We start from the raw sequence: 21075 nt of genomic DNA, 5'->3' as shown, positions 1-21075 counted from the left end.
ATACTACAGAAGGCCACCACAATACCCACGCGCGGCTTTATACCATCTGCTCGCATGCCGCCAAGAGGTGTCAAATGCTAGCTTTTCAAAATAGTTTTCCAGCAACGAAATACCGGAAATCTGATGTTGTGCGTCAATTTCAGGAGTAATTACATACACGGTATGTCACAGAGATGTTGAAATAGCTCTGGAAAAGAAAGAGCAGAAGGCAAAAACAGGGTAAGAGATGGAGCGAGAGAAAGTGCCTTGTCTGTGTAATTGAGTGACAAATATCAGAAAACCCAAGAGCATGTTTAGTAAACCCAAAAACTAATGAGAAGACTGCACACAACATGAGTTCACAAATACAGCCCAAATACAATAAACACTACAGCAATTACAAATGCATTATGAACCCAATGGCAATTTTTGAGTCATTTATGGATTTCCTCAGCATATTTTGCTGGGGAAAGTATTCCACACAAGTTCGGGGTCTTTTAACTCTACAATAGACAGAGATGCCTAAAAAAAGTATGTGTTAATTTCACAACACTAACAATGTTAATTCTATTAAAACTTTTAGTGTAAAGGAAAAAGAGTGAAACGTGTTTACTCACAGAAAGCTTTCACGTGGCACTAGGCAAGTTATTAGAAAGATATGTTTCATTTAAGTGCGTCGTCTCTTTTTAGCACCGTCCGTTTAGCCAGTCACTGCTGTACTGATGTTCTGAAGTCCCTTAACGAAGGTCACACGTTTAGATGACTCTCATCAAAAATATTTCTGTCCTCTATCCCTGCCAAGGCACAAACAAGGTCCCCACCAAGACACTGGACAAATATAGAGAGATGAGAGATTATCTTGACTTCTCTCTTTCTGTCATTTTTATTTCCTGCAGCTCCCTTTTCTCCCTGGTTCACTTTGCTCACTGTCTGCGTCTCTCTTTTATTACCTCTTCTGTCCTTTATCTACCTTTCTCCCCCCTGGGCATGCAGTCTGCGTGGTTGACAGGTGGTGAGGGGAATGATGATCTCTGATTGGTTGTATGCAAATGTGAACTCAGGTTGAGCTGGGTTCAGCATTTAAATATGCCCATCAGTCCAGAGTGTGTACTTAAGTAAGAGTGTGTGAGGTTCATCTGATCCCAGATCAGTCTGAAAGGAAACCTGAGTCCAGCACAGACTGAAACTATAATTTACAACTGTAAACCTGCCTAAGATTTTTGTAGACATTCAGACTCTATCATCACTTTGTGTGTGTGTGTGTGTGTGTGTGTGTGTGTGTGTTTGTGCGCGTGTTCGTATGTGTGTATGTGTGTGTGTGTGTGTGTGTGTGTACATGTGAACATACATGCAAATGAGAGAGAAGCCACTCCCTGACTTCAGTTCATCCACCTGTTACTACCTACCTCAAGACAACCTTCCCAAACTCACACACATGCTAACGCACACACACACACACACACACACACGCACACACAAACACACATGTTTTGTGAGGAGGCAGCATGGTAGAATTCTGGGTAGTTCCCTGGAATGTGGGACTAGCCTCCGATGCTTCCGGTACACAGACCAGACCATCAAGCATTGGGTTACATGGTCCACCCATAAAAGTTCCCGAGTCAGCCTTGCTTACTAATGCCAGGGTGTAGAGTGACATCCTGACAGAAAGGTTCAGTCTGAGACATCTATGAATGGTGTAAATATGTCCTTCAGCTTTTGCCACACTGACATAACACATCCTCTGTCATCTTCCTAGTGATACTATCTCTGCCACTGTCATCAAGACATGTTAAAACTCTGTCACTACCAACTGTGTTGGTATAATGATAGTTATGATTACAGCCAGTGATGAGTTCACATTGTGATTAAGAGTGAGGGGGATGTTTGAAGTTAAATGTAACTAATGGGTTTGCCTATGAAATAACAGATTTATTTCAGATGTATGGTTGGAGTTGGAAACTGGAGTTTCTTTTTGTTCTTTTGGATGAATTTGGGGTTTTGACTTGTCCTTAGCCTCTTGCGCTGGAATTTCAGTTCGTTGCTAAAGTCAAGGTTTTGGTTAGTTTTTAAAAGTCAAGGTTGCAGTGTTGGTAAATATGGGTTTAGAGAATTTCTACTAAAGGACTGTCTGGAAATGAAGCAGATAAGTAGAAAAATATCATTTTTAACCTACCATTAAGGGACGCCATTGTCTGTGCTACACCCAGTCCATGTCTATAAATCTAGTCTCTTGGAACCTCATGGTCTTGTGAATGATGTATTGCTATACTGCTAGAAGGATCCAGAATCATTAAGATTCAGTTAATATCAGCATGTACTTTCAAGATTACCGTGTACATCACATTAGGATGTAAGGTTACCTCAGTGGTAGCAGCTGGTGTCTGTAAATATGGATTTGATTCCCATCACATACAGACATATGATGCTCTGATGATGAGCTCAGATTGCACTGCCCCTCCCACAACATGTTTATGCAATGTGTTCTTTCCCATTAATACACATCTGTTTTATAACCCTTACTAAAACACCACGTATTTAAATAGCTATAGACTCAGTCTACCAAACAAAAATAGAAAAGTGAAAAATATAGAGCTGGAGTTCACTCTTCATTCAAACCGTTTTCTTTGCATCTTCAGTTTTAACAGATTTGAAAGATTTCGTTACATTGATTTCAGGATTTGTGTTTTAGGACTCATTGGAACTGAGAGGAGAGAGAGAGACAGACAGATAGAGAGAGAGAGAGAGAGAGAGAGAGAGAGAGAGAGAGAGAGAAAGCAAATGGCTCTGAAGAAGAGATACAGACATGAGGTTGGATGATGTTAGTAAAACACAGATGTGCAGAAGTGGCCTGTGGAAGGATGAAGAACTCATGACATTACATGAGGACTCGTGAAAAGAAGCTCAAACACCTGATACACCTCTTACACAGGAGGAGAGAGAGAAGGAAAGAGGAGAGAAGGCCAGAGCTCAGGAGAGAGGCGGAGAGAGACGCCCCACCGAGACCTGAATGAGATGTGACTGTTGCAGCTGATAGCTGCTCTGTTGCTCTGGGGAAAATTCTAGTGCGAAAATTTAAACTGTGATACGTCAATGTCTTGGAAGTGTTGACACAGGTTCAGTAAATGTTTTCCAAAATTATAAAGGGAAATAGAACCTCATGTGACCTATTGAAATCACCATTATGGAAAATATTTCTCTCACAACAAATAGGTTTCTCTGCATTTTCTGAACCTCTGCAGCAATGTTCATGTCAAAAATATTTGTTCTTAAAATGAAAATTACATGAAATATTTTCTGTTTGGGGGAAAAAAATGTGCACAAAGCATGCCTAAGGCTTGTGTTTCAGAAATTCACAGACATATACTAACCAACATCGTCCCTCCATAAATGAACAACACATACAGTAAATCTACTTTGATATGACTGGTTAGATTCATTTGTTCTTTTTTTTTAAATAGTGAAAGAAACGCCATTGCATTTTGTGGTTTCCTAAGTGCATCTATGTATCCATGTCCCCAGTACTTCATTTCCATCAGAAACTTGTCTAATAAAATACTAAAAGCTAAGAATACTAACACTCATCTCATTAGTCATGTACTCGACAGGTATAAGGTTACAAAACATAGATTCAGGACGAGACAATGCGCATTTCAGCGGGAATACATGTGTACGTGTGTTTCAAATTAGCAGAGCATAATCAGATGGTCGAAAGAGACAGGAGCTCTGCGTTTTATTAGAGCCAGGCTTGAAGGGCTTTGGTTAATTAAATGCGTGTGCAGCAAATGAGGCACAAAAGAGCCCTTCCCTAGACTCAATCAATCATTTAATTAGCATTACAGACAGACATAGAGAGAGAGAGAGAGAGAGAGAGAGAGAGAGATGAAAGAACAGAAAACAAGTGTTTGTGTTCCCCTGATGTTACATTCATGAATCCAGGATGGCTGTGGCATCCACCTGATCCTGCAGATGATCACATGCTCCTGAAGATTGGACAATGAGAGTGATATGAAAACGTCCTGTATTCATAAACCGTATTCTCACCCACAGTAAATCTGAAATGTAACATGCACTGGCCTCCTTACAAGTGGGTTTTTTTCTTAACTAAAATCTGAGTTAAATTATACCAACACACATAACAAAGTGATTTGTTTTGTGGACAAATATATCCAGGACAACGTTGTAATTGTTCAGGATTGATACTACTGCTTCAGGGATAGTGTAGAAAGCACAGAACTAATGAATGTAGAATACACTTTCTTTCTTTTTTTTGATGTTGTCTTTTCAGTTGTATTGTGTGTGCTAACTCTTCACATTAAACACAAAATAGGCTGCATGTTCTGATTGTTGTTGTTTTATCTTTTTGTTTATTTATTTATTTTAACAGCCAGACATCACTCAGAATGATCTCCACATCTTGCGTGTGTCCCATGCATTTCCCCTCACTAGTGCCATCCTGTATCTGTTACACTCATTCTTGGCAAAAAAATATTTCACATCAATCCCACCCACACCAAACTTGCACATTGACACATCATGTCAAACATCTCTATATACTTATTAACACTTTCAAGGATGTTTGGGAAGCTGTGTACGTCCTGTCTTTGTGGAACAATTTAAAAACTATCATAGACGAAGACAAGGTGGCGCAGTTTGAGTACATATGTACTCAAAGGCAGGTAACTGGAACCAGTAATCTATGTCGCTCCAGTATTTGCCCGTTCATAGTAGTCATTCGTTCGGCAAGTCTACATAGGGCAAGCCGCGTCGCTCTCAAGGTCTCGTGTGTTATTCCCATGCGAATACTGGCAGGGTGTCATGAACGTTCGAATGTCGCCATCCACTGCCAGACGGCGGGAGTCTCTTCCTTCAGTTTTGGATCCCCAGTCTCTTTTCCAGCTCCCACTGGGCTGCCATTCGCGTGCCATAGATTACGTATCCCCATGACAAAATTACTATTGCAAGGAGAATCTGTTCAGAAGACAATAAAAATAAAAACAATAAAAACAAGTCTAAATTGCACTACAACGATTCCAAACTTGCTAATCTCAAACTATCATTTTATTCTGACCAGTGAAACAAAACGTAATAACGTAATTACTTCGGTGAAACAGTTCTTTAAAACTAAATCTTTTTACGATACAACTGACCTAACTAGTTGCGTTCTTCATAACTTGGAATCTATCTCCATATTTTGTCACTGCATTTATATCCAACTGGATCTTAAACTGTGCACAGCCGATTATGCACCAATGATGTGCTGCATTTCCTAAACCTGCCTGTTTGGCAGATTATTACATACATCATCATCATTATTAGCAGCAGTAATATTACTAGTATAAATAGTAGTTGTATATTGTGCTAGCCACAGTAACTCATTCGTATGTGCTAGCTAACTAAGCTAGCCAAATCCCGACACAACCGCTAGCTGGATCAGAGGCATTTGTATGCCGCGCTAGATACTCACAACAGAGAATATGCTGTCCAAGGTGCGTTTATTAAGATCATGAATCATATTCAAGATTAGTTCACCTCTTCCGTCAAAAATACGAGGTGATACTGATAACTACCTAATTTCTTCACTGCATAGTCAATAAGTTAAAGCAAACGGCATAGAGGTGCAGTCTGTTAACATGGAAACGGCCTGAAGAGAAGAAACGCATTTATTCAAATGTTCTGTATCGCCACCAGGAGGAGACGATGTGAAAATGGTCCACTTCATTTTGATTTCTTTCCATAACTACCCCGTTTGTCTATTGCCAGCGTATTTATAGATGAGTAATTATTAATAAAGGATTTCTGGTATTACAATTGTGGTTTGGGAAACCAAAAACAGTATAGCTTTCCAGCACATAATGTTATCATGCTGGCAGTGTCAGTACTCCTGGCCAATAGGCGTCAGTAAAAAAATGTGGACCATTTTATCCCTGACTGGCGGAAGTAGCTGACCCCCTTTCGCTACTTGCTATTCTATGCTTATTGGCATTAAAGCTTCAGAACACACACAGCATATATCGTTGTTACTTTTATGCAATCTTCTTCTGAATACGCCAGTTTATAACAATGTAGCCAACCTGATCATCAGTAGGTTTCTTTGTCGGTGCTAATATATGTCTCCTGTGAGGACTGATCTTTTGTGGATCACATATGAGGAACACATTCGCTCCAAATAGCCGTCTTAGGTAAGGGTAAGAAAGATGCTAACCAGTCTTCTCCTCAGTTTGCTAGCTAGCTTGATCAAAGAATATTGGCAACTCTTCATAGTTGATGTATATTAACATTATTTGTAAGATAATGCCTAAATATATAGACGATTTGTTGTGCTCATTCTGTTGCCTTGTTGTATTATGTAAGATGAGACATGAAAAACGTGAGCTAACGTACCAAAAGACAAGGAGATGTTTACTGATCGAAATGGCTTGGCTTATTAGTTGTCTGTTCATCGCTATTGTCAGTTTACGGTTTCCTTTCAACCCTAAAGTTAATTTTCAATAATCGACGGCTGCCTTTCTCAAAAGGGCGCATGCTGCACGGCATTTAAGAAACAATTGTGTTTCTTTTGTTCTGTATTTTGTTTTAACAATGAGAAAAACGCTGATATCCCGCGGTGGTTTTTGGTTACATCGAAAACACCGAACGGTTATAGTAACATGGAATATCGTCAGTGTCCCAGGAGTTTATCTATACTTATGATTATGGTATTCTGTCTATACAAAACCTGGGTATAGCATTGTCATGATTAACTCAGCAGTATAGTATTGTCATGATTAACTCCGCAGATATGTCCCGGGTGCAGGTGTGCTGGCCACTGCTCCTGCTCCTGCGCCTAGTGTGTGTGTGTGTGTGTGTGTGTGTGTGTGTGCGCTCACTACTGGTGTGTAAGGATGGGTTAAATGCAGAGGTCAAATTCACTGCTAACAGTGTGTGTGTGTGCGATCATTTTAAATGTCCCATGCCCCATAACACATGAAGAGCAGAATTTACATTACAGATGAACTCATTTTCAGTTTAAATTTCAAGGAAAATGTAGTTTCATTCCATAGTGAAATCTTAACATGTTTTAATGTATGTTTGTATATATGTTTTTAAGATGATGGCTCCAACTAAGATGAAGCTACGTGTGCGAAAGCGGGAGGGGCAAGCAAGCAACAAGTCCTCACAGCCTCTCCTCTCTGACGCTTCGCCGGACTCTAAATGCCCCATCTGCCTGGACCGCTTCAATAACGTGGCCTCCCTGGACCGCTGCCTTCACCGCTTCTGTTTCCGTTGCATCCACGAGTGGTCAAAAAACAAAGCTGAGTGTCCACTGTGCAAACAGCCTTTTCATTCCATTTTCCATTCTGTCAAAGCCGAAAACGACTTTAAAGAGTTTGTCCTGAGGCCCATGGAGAACGGCGCCGTGCCACCCGCTGACGCTAACGTCAACCCGACCAATCGGATACTGCGCCCACGGGGCCAAAGAGATGTGGCCAGCAGGAGGAGCCAGAGACAACGTCCTGTACCCCCGACGACACCGCCTGATAACGGGGTCATGTTCGAGAGTCTTTCTGAATCTGCCACTTTGGCTCAGGATAGAGGCATTCACCGCATGATGCAGCGACTGGCGGCGAGGAGGCGGGCTCAAGGTGAGGGACGGGGACTGCGGGAGAGGGACGTGGTGGCGTTTCGCCGCGCTCTCTACAGGGCAGGCGTCCGGGTGCGTAGCGTACGCGACGCTGGAAGGCACAGAGACATCTCGGCGACGTTCCTGCGGCAGAACCCGGCGTGCCTGCAGAGGCTGTTACCGTGGCTACGCCGCGAGCTGACAGTGCTTTACGGCTCGCACGGTTCGCTGGTCAACGTGGTGCAGCACGTCGTCATGTCTCGCGTCACACACTATAACATGGAGGAGAGCGCCATCAGAGACGAGCTTCGGCCGTTCCTGCTGGCACGAACCGACCACTTTCTGCACGAGCTGATCAGTTTCGCCCGGTCTTCCCTCAGCATGGAGGCGTACGACCGAAACGCTGTCTATGACTGTCCAGCGCCGTCCTACGAGGAAGGCAGCAGCTCCGACTCCTCCGTCATTGCCATCTCAGAGGTGAGGCGGTTTTGCACTCCCATAAGGGAAGGCTTTTGGTTCTTTTTTTTTTTGTGCTAAGTTTCTGAAATGAAAGTGAATTGCTTTAAATGGGCCCAGTAAAAGTGAACTCACCCATGCTCTGGGACGATAACATTCACAAAGTTTTTCGTAAAGACTGTGTGGGACATTAGGCTAAACTGGAATACACAGAATCGTCCATTGGTATGTAGCATCCCTTTGGACAATAAGATGGCAGCTTAAACAACTATCACATGTCAGCCAATCACCACAAGACTACGAGTGTTGTTACCAGTGGCTTATGTGTGGTGGACAACCAGATGAAACGTTTTGGGTTTTTTTTTTTTTAATAGATTAAGATTGGAGTTTTTCTGTCTGTCTTTGCTGAGTCTGCTCTGGTATATGTGTTTGTCGTAATACGGTTATATTTTGCTGGCTCTTCTTTCAGGATGATGCGGATGGCGACGAGGAAGAGGAGGTGAGGGGAGAAAGTTTGGCTGAGCACCAACAGGCAGTTTCCGTGGCAACCAGCACAGAGAGCACTCTGAGCCAGACCGCTTGGGACGACGAGACCCCCGGCCCCTCTTACTCCACGGCGGAACATTCCGTCTCGCCCTCAACCAGCCAGTCACAAGCTGAGAGACCTGAGACAAGCACCACGATCGCGTCGTACGACGGCCCCGCGCAGACAGACCCTCCAGCTGGCCCCAGTGCCGCTGCGCGTTCAGCTGAGGAAGAGGAGGATGAGTGCATGATTGTGGGCTATGTGAAACCTATGGCTGAACGGACTCCTGAACTCGTACAGCTCTCCTCTGACTCTACTGAAGAGGAAGAGGAAAAGGTTGACGTAGAAAAAGTAACCCCCGCAGCAGAGACGTTAACATCAGGGCTGGAGCCCCAGCACTTATCTCTGAACCTCCCCTCCCTCCCCTCCACTCTCATTCCCTCCGTTAGTACACTTAGAAGCCCAGAGACTCAGAGAAACAAAGTGACTGCAGACCACACATACACACACCACACATATACCAGAGAGCAAGAGGCTGTGAGACATTCCCAATCCAGAAGCAACGCCGTAAGACGGCGACGTAAACGTTCGAGAGAAAGGACAAGATCGCAGTCTAGTAGCCAAGAACATTCTAGCAGAGAGCAGCCACTTCCAGGTGATTTGTCCCGAGGTAGAGACAGGTCACACAGACACTCAAGAACTAGAGAACAGTCAAGCCAGGAGAGGTCAAGGAGACGATCAAGGGCTAGGGACAGCTTAAATCATAAACGGAAACATAGACATTCAGGGAGCAGTGATAGGTTGAGTAGAGAGTGTTCAAATATTACTAGTGAGTCGAGGAGTAGAGAACCATCTCTCAAAAGTTGGTCAGGCAGGAGGGTTAGCTCCTCTTCCAGTGATTTGGAAGCACCCAAATCACTGGACAGAGGACGCCCACATTCCAAAGATAGGATTTTGTCTTGGAAGAGCGACAGGGATTGGGAGCATTCCCACGGCCATAGTCGCTCCCAGTCCTCTCTATACTGGTATTCGCACGGTCAAGAAAGAGAGAGAGAAAGAAGGAGAGAAAGAGGTAGGGTGAGGAAAAGTAGAAGTCGGTCTTCTCGATCTGACTCTTTCCACAGTTCTGATCCGAGCCGTCGTTCCCGGAGCGAAAGCGACAGCAGCTGGCGGGAATCTCATAAGTCTCGATGTCGACGTTCCAGAAGCCAGTCTAGCACCGACTCCCGCTACGAGAGATCCAGGCACGACAAGCCTGGAGGCAAACGTAAGTATAAAACACGGCATCTGGAGCGAGCAGCCCAGGAGAGAAGCACCAGGGAGAAGGAGGAAGGAAGCAGTTGGGCACGTAGGGGCAGTCGAAGCCCCAGCGTCGAGATCATCTTTGAACGTCGGGCCCCAGACACACACTCACGTACGCATACGCATTCACGACAAAAGAAGAAGCGGAGGCATAAGAGGAAGAGAAGGGAACAGCGGTCACCCACGGTCATCACCATCGACAGTGACAGCGACCGTACCATCGACTGCATGGACCGAGTCTTGGATCTGACGGAGCAGACAGTCAGCAGAGTTAATGAACAGGAGGTGGATTTAAGTGACCATGAGTTGAACGTTAGCGAACCAGAGATGAACGTTAGCGAACCAGAGATGAACGTCAGTGACCATGAGTTGAAAGCGTGTGAAGGAGACATAAACGTCAGCGACCCTGACATTAACTCGAGTAACCACTGTGCGGTTCCTGCCACTGAAAATGTTTTTGGTTCTTCCAGCCCAGGTAGGCCCTCCAATCCTTCCCCCGAATCCCTGGACCATACCCTGAACTTGAACAAATGCACAGTAGACGTAGTAAGGCCCAGTCCCTCGAAGACACTTGATCACCCTGTGGGCATGGCTGACAGTTTAACGGACAAAAAGGACAGCGTTACAACCACTGGCCCCGATCACAAGGCTCCATTAACAACCGGGCAGCCTTCAGACATGACTCTGTTAGAATCCATTCTCCAGGAGTTAGAGGATTTCCTCCCGGAGGAGGGTGGGGCAAACAGTGACCGTGCCAGTCCAGAAATCAGGGCTGACCATGAGGAGAGAACAGTTACACCACACAGCAGCTACACTGAGGCAGAGAGAGAGACAGGTAGTGCAGTGGACCAAACAGACAACCAGCTTGAAGGACAAGGGACATTAGAGGTCAACACTGCCTGTTACAACTAAAGCCTCACACAAACACACATACACATGGGTACACACATGGTTTCAGAATCACATACCTGCCTTCAAATACACGCACTGTTGTTGATTTATTTCTCTTTTTATGGTGGGCAGGGGGGAAGGGGGTGTTTGATTCAAAACTATTCTGGACTAAATATTTTTAATATTTGCAGTTTGAGGGGAAACATATTAAGCAAAGAGGGAGGGATGGAGGGAGGGATGGAGGGGGGCTATTAAAGAGGCATTAAGAAAAAAGAAAAATAATGCCCAAGCTGAACTCGTCGAACACTTGAATTTTTATTCTATTTATAATCTTGGTGATAATCCAATGCAATTCGCTTCTCAGGCCCTGAGTTGGTCCAGCTTGTCCACTGTTTTTTTTTTTTTTTCCCCTCACAAACACCAACCTCTTAAAAACACTCCAGAGAATGTCACTCTTGTGCTAAACTCAGGGTAAACAGTGGTCTAACTTCTTACATCTTTGTGACAGCCTGGGAATGACAAACGTTCCACTGTAAAGGAAAAAAAAAAGAAGAGAAATTCGTCTGCTCTACCGGAGTAACGGACAAAGCATACACATGGAGAATTGTGTGACGCCAGTAAATGATACAATAAATGTTGTATATGCAAAAGTTCATTCTGAGTGTTTAGAGTTTTGTTCTGTAGAGTCAGATAAGTTGGACATGATAAATACTTCAGCACATAGCAGTTATTGAAAACGACAGTATCTTTTTCATTGCCTTTGAATTCGGGTCTGTGATTCTTGGATGACGAAATGTTTCATTCATGCGTTAAAAAGTATGATCTAACTTTTCAGTGGAAGAGTGACGGAGCTTGTGGGAAAGGGGCTGAAAAGGGCAAAAGGCCCCAATACAGAAATGTCATACATGCTTGTCAAGTGGTATTGTAAATATGCATAAACAAAATAATAGATGTGTTACAAATCACAGAAAAAAACTTTACGTTTAAAACAACTGACACCTAGTTTATCACTGCTAACACAAAAATAAAAGTGACTGATTTGTTTTTGTCAGGTTGTGCCACATCCCTGGAGATTTGTGAAACAAATTGAACTGCGAACGTGCAGCACAGGACATTTGACAGTTTGATCTGTATCATGTTAAGGGCCTTTAAACTCCAGATTATGTTTGTAAAACAGATTAATTTTTAGCAGTACCATCTAAGCATATAGTTGCGTTTACACTAGCAAACGCAACTGTTATAATTGCTTTCATAGCGTGTTTTCACAGGTGGAAATCATTCAGACCTCATCTTGGGATTTCAATAGTAAGGAAAGGGTTAAACAACTGAACAAACGCCTTATCAAAGTTTCACAACCCGTGATCGATTCTGATGCCGGAAATATTAGCCTACGTGTCGTGCGTTTATTTTTTCAAACAATAGTGCGTATTATTTGGTCGTAAGACACCTTACTGTTAATATAAATATTTCAACTCTAGATTCACAAGATAAGAATCATTTTCATTTCTCGTGTTGTACCAAAAGTTTCACTTTCGTTTCTTCAGCTGTGAGGCTTACCTCTCCCCTCGTTCATTGGGTCGCACAAACAGCGGGTCACACACACACAACTCTCTCTTGGCCAAAATGTATGAAATGGAAAAGGAAAATTTGAAGAAATTTAGCGAGTACATCGCTCGGACTTTACGTCCTTCCTTCATCAAAGGATTCATGACCGTTTACTTGACTGAAGGTACTGCCTTTGTTTATCATCAGAACCGAAGTCAGATTCTCGATTCTTGGCATTAGATTTTGCAGGGATAACGAATAGCTGTAATTTCATGCTATTTTATATTGCTGAATTACTTGGTTAATTAGTACTTAGGATCTGAAATATCCACAGGCAGAAAAAATAAGATGCGACGCGTATTGTTTATTAGGGAGTCCACAGCATTTTAGACATTGTTTACCTGGGTGTTTTTGAACTGCAGTAGCCAGTCTGCTTTGATTTAAAGTCAAAGAAGTAGTATTCTTATCAGTTCATATCATTACCATGGAAAGTTGTAACTGGCCTGTTGGCACAGAGAGGGGATATGGAGACCACGCCCCCGCGGGGGAACGACGACCATCTGATTACAGGGAGCTAAATCACATGGTATATTTTGTGCCATCTATGATGTCTTTTAGGCTCATTAATTGCCATCTAAAATATGTTTCTACGTTGTATAGCTCTCAGTCGGACTACAGGATTGTTTCACACGTTGTTTCGCAGACTGCTTCTCGAATTCCTGTCTATCAACTTATAACTAGTGCGGAAAGTAAATTATTAATGACAGCACGAGGTTTCCTTATAGGGGTGTTGTGATGATGTCATACAGTTCGTGTTGTTACACTACAGAGACAACAGAGAGGATTTTGTCAGAGGAAGGTTCTTCAGTGACGTCAGCGGCACATATGCTGTTGGAAAAGATGTGGACGCTGGAGAAGCTTGGTTGGTTTCAGGCTTTCCTGGACGAGCTACGTGCCGCAGGTAGGATGACCATCGCGATCAAACGTACTTTCCGACAACATCGTGCATATTATACAAATTTAAAGTACCTTGTGCATATTTAAAGATGCCCAGCAGTCATTCACATAATTAACAATTTGAAACATCAAGCAGTTATATGTTATCTAATCCGTGGATTACTCTTGTTAATATTGGTGTCCTATTAGTTTGCAAAATTGTGATATGCACACTATAAAAACTCTTGGAATCTTTCGGAAATGTGTGTGTGTGTGTGTGTGTGTGTGTGTGTGTGTATGTGTGTGTGTGCACGCGCATGTTAAGGTTACACGGGTCTGTATGCAGCCATCACAAAATGGGATTTCGGGGACTTGGAGAGGATGAGGAATTATCAACACCTGCTAGAGCGGATTAGGCCATCCATTATCTATCGCATCAAACCAAACGAATTACTACCACACATGAATGACTGTCTCACACTGAGAGAATGTGAAGAAATCAATTCAGTAAGCCAAGCACAAACACCCTAACACAATCCATGACACACTCTCTCCACAGAGTTTTATCACTCTGCTCTTCTGGGTTTTGTTAAATTTGAAAGTCAGCGGCCCATCGTGCCTGTGGTTTGTTTGTTATTTTGTTTATATGAATGTGACACTCTGTAGGTTGGAATGCAGCGGGGGCAAACTGCAGCAAGCGAGAAGCTAGTGGACTGTCTTAGGCGCTCAGATAAACAGTGGTTTAAAACACTGACAACAGCTCTGTATAACTGCGATTTTCACCAGGCCCTGGAGCTGCTAGAGCACAGTATGTGCCCCACCCCCCCCGCCTCACACCCACACACTCACACACACACACACCTTTCTCTTATTGTCAGCTGTCAAATGTTTCTGTGAAAGATCTTAAACCAACATCAGTAGTTCAGCGGCCCATAAAAGCTTCTCATAGAGACCATCCACTGGAATAGCTCTTAAAGTGAAAAAAAAGTCTGTTCATAGGCTGCAAAAGTATCTTTTTGTGATAGGATTTTGATTCACAATGCATGAAATATACAAGGTAATGTTCAGAAGAGTAATGAAAATTTGTGACTCAAATTGTTTGATAATTTGGTGATGATAACAGAGCTTATTTTTCCTCTAGATGGAGATATGAAACAGGGAGAGGGCAGTGACATGAATGGAGATGCCATGAAAATGGAGAGTATGACGACAGTGTGTATTGAATACAAGGAGGAAGGGGAAAGCTATGACGGCCTGCTAAAAAGCGCCAATGAGTTAAGTTTAGAGGAGAAGCCTCATGGGTCTTCAGGTAACACAGTGCTTTTCTGTATTATCCATATGGGTGTCTCACTCAAAAAACACCTCACATTCGCTGCACTGCACCACAGATGTTTTTAATAAACTGTTCAGATGCTGGAACTACAGAGGGTGCGACTGAAGAAAAGAAGAAGCTGAGGGCCTACCAGACAGAGCTGGCCACAGCGGCTTTTAAGGGAGAAAACACCATCATCTGTGCCCCCACAGGTGTGTGTGTGTGTGTGTGTGTGTGTTTGAGATGGAGCAAGAGAGAGAGAGAGAGACTGTAAGTCTTGGATTTTGGGAGGTAGTTAGAGTATCTCTGTCAGTCTAGAATCTGATATGTGTGGGTCAGTGTGAGATTTCTGTCTCCAGGATGTTTGAAACCTTAGATCTGCTAATACATATCGGAGTTGTTGGACATAAGAATTTCTGTGAGACAGTATTTGTAAATGGAACTATAGCCATCATTTTCATATCTGTCTCTCAGGTTGTGGCAAGACCATTGTTGCCCTTGCGATATGTGAGCACCATCTGAAAAAATTTCCTGGCCAGGCAAAGATTGTGTTCATGGCAACGAAAGTGGATGTTTATGCTCAGCAATATAAACTCTTCCAGAAGCATTTTTCTCAGGACCCTGAAGTCAGGTATTAAGAGAAATGTAAACATCGACAGGGAAAAGTAAGTATTATTTTGAGTATGCTGGTCCACAGCCTCTGGAGACTCACTGTATTTATTCTTTGTGTGTGTGTGTGTGTGTGTGTGTGTACGTGATGCAGGATCACTGGTGTGTGTGGTGACATGGACTCACTGTCCATGAAGGTGGTCATTGAGAATTATGATATTGTGGTGCTGACACCTCAGATCCTGGTGAATGCACTACAGAAGGATGAGGTGCCCTCACTGGAGGTCTTCACACTACTCGTGTTCGATGAGTGTCACAACACCACAGGGAAACACCCTTATAACATCATCATGACCACGTACCTGGACCAAAAACTCAGCGGCAAGAGCACCAGGCTCCCTCAGGTGGAGAGCTTTTCTGCTCTTTATTATAGCCATCCTTTTCGTTGATTCAGGTTGATTCCATATGTATTCTTTTGTTTTTTATTTTTTTTAAATTTCATATTATTTGTTTTCATTTTATTGTTATTGCTTGTTTATCTGTTTGTTTTCTGTACATTTGCTATTTATTCATTTATATACCTATCACGTTCAATTCTAGGCTTGAGCATTTTTGTACGTATGCTTGATGTTTCACTGACATCTCATTGGAATTTCGCTGAGGATTCTGAGATCTCATTGAAACTTTGATGTAATTCAACTGACACTTGTCAGAGGTCTGGTCCAGATCAGACTGAGGTGATTCTCCTGGGTAGACTGATCAAAGAGGCTCGTTCAGCACCCCGGTTAAATTCTCTCTCACCTTGGTTTTTTTTTTCACCTCTCACTGTTCTCTATCATACAGATAGTGGGTCTGACAGCGTCGGTCGGCATTGGAAGCTTTAAGAGCCAGGCAGAGGCAGAGAATAACATCAGTCTGTTGTGTGCTAGTCTAGACGTCAGAAACATCTCCACCGTGACTGAGCACCTGGGCGAGCTGAGATCGTATGTGCACACACCTGAAAAAGGTTCATGCAGAGGCTTCCTGTTTAAAAGTCCTATACAACCGCTGTGTGAATTGTCTTCTTACAGATGTATGATTTGAATTGTCACCTGAGAGATGCTTGATTTGAGTCACCATCTGAGAGATGTTTGATTTGAATCGCCTTCTGAGAGATGTTTGATTTGAAACGTCACCTGAGAGATGTTTGATTTGAATCGCCATCTGAGAGATGTTTGATTTGAATCATCATTTGAAAGATGTTTCATTTGAAACATCACCTAAGAGATGTTTCATTTGAATTGTCACCTGAGAGATGTTTCATTTAAATTGTCATCTGAGAGATGTTTCATTTGAAACGTCAACTGAGAGATGTTTGATTCTTGTGCAGATTTTTTTTGGGCAGAACAACGCTCTTCTGACCCCTTCACCAGAATTATCACCAACATCATGAGCATCATAGAGGGACTGGCTAAAACAGTCTACGACATCGGTACAAGAGACAAGAACCCTGCTTCCTTTACATCTTTTATCTCTCTGTACACACTGCCTTTTTATTTAACATATCTGTAATTTTATATATACCCTATAAAACTTTGATGTGATATGAGGCGATGCATAAACCATTTAAATAGAACTGTGGTTAACTTATAAACATGGAAAACTGTGTTTTGTGTTTTTTCTCTGGACATTTCTGGTGCAGCTGAATTTTACGTTTCTGTCTCTCAGACAGTCTGTCGAACATTCAGAACCGCGAGTATGGGTCTCAGAAGTACGAACAGTGGATTGTGGATGTGCAGAAGCACTGCAAGGTTCTGCGGCTGAATGATCCAGAGGAGGAGAGCAGAGTGTGTAGGGCTCTGTTTAACTTTACTGAGCACCTGAGGGTAAGAAATGCATTAGAAAATGAGTGAAACGGTTCCATGAAAAAATGAAATGAAAAAATGTAAAATTGTTTAGACTGAATAAAGAACATCACGGACTGAAATGTTTCTTCAATCAGAAATACAATGACGCGCTGATCATTAATGAAGATGCTAGGACCAAAGATGCCCTGGAATACCTGGATACATTTTTCCAGCAAGTCCGCTCTGCTGGTTATGAAGAGACAGAGAGAAAACTGACCGGCTATTTTGACGGTACATTTCTTTTTTCTTTTTTTACCCGTTTCATATTCTCTGTATACTATTTTGATCCTGAATGAGGATATTTCTCTGTTCGTTTGAGTGTAATATTCAATTTTGAGAAGAAAATGTCTATGGAGCATTAGCAAACGGTTCTAATGATAGTAATATGATCAATCCGGCATACTTTCCCTCAGTGGGGTAGAGCTGCAGTTTCCTGTATTCTGAGGGCAGTATTGCATATCTGTTAGTTGTATGTTTGGGAATGCTAAACCTTGTTTTCCTCTGCAGCTCAGAGAGAGCAATTGCTAACTTTGGCCAATGGAGGGCAGCAACAGAACCCCAAACTTGAGGTTCTGCAGTACATCCTGGATGAAGAGTACCACAACAATGACCAGACACGGACAGTACTCTTCGTTAGGACACGAGCTCTCGCTGATGTGAGTCTGCACCACGCACACACTCACACACTCACACATTCACACACACTCACACAGGTTACATGGCCACAGGCCAAAGTGAAACATCATCTGTAAAATTCTGTATTAGATGGCAACATTAAAAATACTATAATTATGTTCCTTCCTTTGTTCAAAACCCTTATTATAAAGCGTATAGGATGATCATGACATCAGGTAAAGTGACCGTGTGTTTTTGTGTGTGTGTGTGTATGTTGAAAAGGCCCTTAAAAAATGGATCGAAGAAACTGACTCCTTAAAGTTCCTAAAGCCGGGAGTGTTGATTGGACGAGGAAAGAGACCGCATCTGATTGGCTCAGGTATATTTCACACGCACACATACACACTCAAACACACACACACACACACACACACACACACACAAACACACACACACACACAGAGTAAAGTTTTCTCTTGTGTATTGTAGGAATGTCATTGACATTGAAGAAGGATGTGCTGGAGTCATTCAAAACTTCAGACCAGAGTAAGATCCTGATTGCCACCTCAGTGGCTGACGAGGGCATCGATATCCCACAATGCAACCTTGTGTTAATGTATGAGTATGTAGGCAACGTGGTCAAGATGGTGCAAGTTCGAGGTAACGCTTCAAGAAATCTACAAGTAAACTGTGAATCCCATGAGTCTCTGCGTTGTCTTAGTGCATTCTCTTTTTCTGTTTCTATTTCTATTTCTGTGTTTGTGTGTGTGTGTGTATATGTGTGTGTGTGTGTGTATGTGTGTGTATGTGTTTGTGTGTGTGTGTGTGTGTGTATGTGTGTGTGTATGTGTGTGTATGTGTGTGTGTGCGTGCGCATGTGTACACGTATGTTGTGGGACAGGTCGAGGACGAGCGCAGGGGAGCAGATGTTTTCTCATCTCCAGCAGAAAGGAGCGAATTGATAAGGAGAAACTGAATATGGAGCGTGAGAAACTCGTGGAGAAGGCCATCAAATGCTTGCAAGCTTCACCTGAGAATCTGCACGCTAAGGTAAAACTCCTAATGGATACTCCCAGGATGAATGGAATCTTGTTTCAGCTGGAATGCCTCATTCTAAATTAACGTTTGTGATATCATATGGAAAAGTTTAAGGGCTGTCTTAAATCCATTACCATAGATTAACATATATGTACGTGCCTTTGTGATTGTGTTGACAGATGTTCCCCAAGACATTGTTCAGGAATTATATCACCTTTTTTTTATCAATTTAAATTCCTGTAGGAACTTCATGGCTCGTTGTAAATGTTTCATCTCTGATGTTCAGGTGGATTTGTTTCAACGAGAGGAAAAAGCCAGAAGGGATCTGGAGAAGTTGAGTCCAGGGAAACCTCGAACAAAAGGCAGTTATGAGCTCCTCTGTTGCAAATGCAAAAAATTTGCATGTTTGAATGATGATCTGAGAGTCCTAGAGGTATGGCCTTTCACTTCTAATCCATGTCATAATCCATAATCTGTGATCCGAAATCAGGGCCAGACAACTATGAGATTGTATTCAATGACAGTGTTCGTGTATCTTTTACATTAGTACACAGCTTTTTTTGTTTAATCACTTACAATGGAGAGGGATGTTTGAAATCTGCCTGAAAATGGCAGGTTGTGCGTTACATATCTGACATGTCTTTCACATGTCATCATCTCTCTTTTTCTTTGTTATTTCTCGTTCTCGCCCCCTCTCAGAAATCTCACCACATCATATTGGACCGCTCCATCTTTAAACGCTGCGTTACCAAACCGCACCCCAATCCTAAAAGCTTCTGCGGGATCCAGAAAACGGAGAAGATGGCCTGCGCTGGGTGCCAGCACGACTGGGGCATCATCGCCTCCTACATGAATATCCAGGTACTGCACTGATCTGCGGTATCTGACAAACTTGTTTTTGCTTTGACTTAGAACATTTTTGCTGTGCTTTGTCAATAGAAGAATAGTCGAAGTGCACAGAAGAAGTGTAAACAGATCAACGTGTACATCCTCCACTAAAAAAAAACTGACTACACATCACCTGAATATACATGTGCTATGTGCTGTTGCCCTCTGGTGATGTCATACAGATAATCCATACAGGATGGTTCTGTAGCAAAAATGGATAACTCTAACATAAGCACAAGTGAGATTCTTACAGAATCAGTTTGTATTGCCAGTGCAGATCCTTTAAATGAATTAGTGACCATTCTTCATCATGACGAGATTCTCAATTATAATGAAAATAGCCCTCTAATTGCAGGACCTGCCAGTGGTGAAGATAGAAAGCTTTGTAGTTCAAGACCGTGCCACCCGAAAACAGCTTTACTTCAGGAAATGGCGAGATGTGACCTTTACCATCAAACCTTTTGACATGACAGAGATGACAGCTGACAGATGGGGACCAAGAGAGCAGTGACTGAAAAAAATGAGAAAAAAAAAATGAGGAAACCAGAAATCAATAGTTACATTCTGATTTTCTTAGGTGGCTTTATGTGTCTTAAAATCTGTGCTAATTAATTCTGTCTGTGTGTGTGTGTGTGTGTGTGTGTGTGTGTGTGTGTGTGTAAAAACTGATTTTAGTAGTCCTAAAGTAGTTGTCTAATAGTTTACCATTTTAACCCATGTTTTGCCTTCTTTTTTGCAACACCTCTGTGGGAGCAAAATGTAATATGTTGCATATTTGTTATGTTATGTTATTTTTTTCTACTGATTTCATGATGAAGTGAATCATTGATGGTGAATATGCGTTGTCAGCTGCACTGCATCAAGGCTATCAGGGTTATTGTTCATATTTGAAACTATTCTTTCATAACTGTAGCAATATCAATTCTATTGTTTATTATAATAATCTTATCCCATATCTAAGGCAATTGCAATGTGCCATTCAAATCAGCTGACGAAATTCCTGATGTAAAGAAACCAGCAATCAAGAGTACAAGGCCTTGGTTTATGCAAAAGATGAGCAACCAGCAGGGGTCTCCTCTCTCTCGCTCTCTCTCTCTCTCTCTCTCACTCACACACACACACACACACACACACATACACTCTCACTCACTCTCTCTCTGGATTTGAATCAGATGCTGAGTGAAGTAAAGGCATCCTTCTCTCTCAAACCCTCCCACACAGGACTACATGTCATTGTTATTCATGTTGCCTAGCAACAGGGGAATCGTCATGGAGGCCCCTACAATAAGAGGATGACATGTACAATGATCTGCAGTGAGACGTCTCGCAGTGAAATATTCCACCGCCATCTTTTTTTTTTTTCTTTACCCTCAGTCCTTAAAATACAGTCTATTTTCCCATTGGATTTCTATGAAGTGAATTTGGTGTCGTTGCTAAAAGCACACTGGGTTGTATATGGTACTAATTAAATAAAGTGCAGCGATGCTCTGGG

General features: G+C 42.5%; 2 protein-coding genes across 2 annotated transcripts; both read left to right on the top strand.

Annotated features, from left to right (window-relative positions):
* Window positions 1-6101: 6101 nt before the first annotated feature.
* On the top strand, window positions 6102-10775 carry toporsb (topoisomerase I binding, arginine/serine-rich b). The gene is made up of 3 exons (XM_030774943.1): window positions 6102-6158; window positions 7067-8056; window positions 8505-10775. The coding sequence occupies exons 2-3, from the start codon at window positions 7067-7069 to the stop codon at window positions 10773-10775; spliced, it is 3261 nt and encodes a 1086-aa protein (XP_030630803.1). The 5' UTR covers window positions 6102-6158.
* A 1602-nt stretch (window positions 10776-12377) lies between these two features.
* On the top strand, window positions 12378-20193 carry rigi (RNA sensor RIG-I). The gene is made up of 19 exons (XM_030773489.1): window positions 12378-12483; window positions 13129-13260; window positions 13561-13742; window positions 13902-14043; window positions 14377-14544; window positions 14646-14759; window positions 15022-15178; window positions 15311-15560; window positions 16000-16162; window positions 16526-16627; window positions 16864-17021; window positions 17138-17273; window positions 17550-17698; window positions 17940-18036; window positions 18147-18317; window positions 18559-18707; window positions 18982-19128; window positions 19395-19556; window positions 19939-20193. Exons 1-19 carry the CDS (start codon window positions 12378-12380, stop codon window positions 20092-20094), a joined length of 2841 nt encoding a protein of 946 aa, XP_030629349.1. The 3' UTR covers window positions 20095-20193.
* Window positions 20194-21075: the final 882 nt, after the last annotated feature.

This window comes from Chanos chanos, chromosome 5 (assembly GCF_902362185.1).
Source record: "Chanos chanos chromosome 5, fChaCha1.1, whole genome shotgun sequence".
Lineage (NCBI taxonomy): Eukaryota > Metazoa > Chordata > Actinopteri > Gonorynchiformes > Chanidae > Chanos > Chanos chanos.
This window is presented reverse-complemented; position numbering and strand designations above follow the sequence as displayed.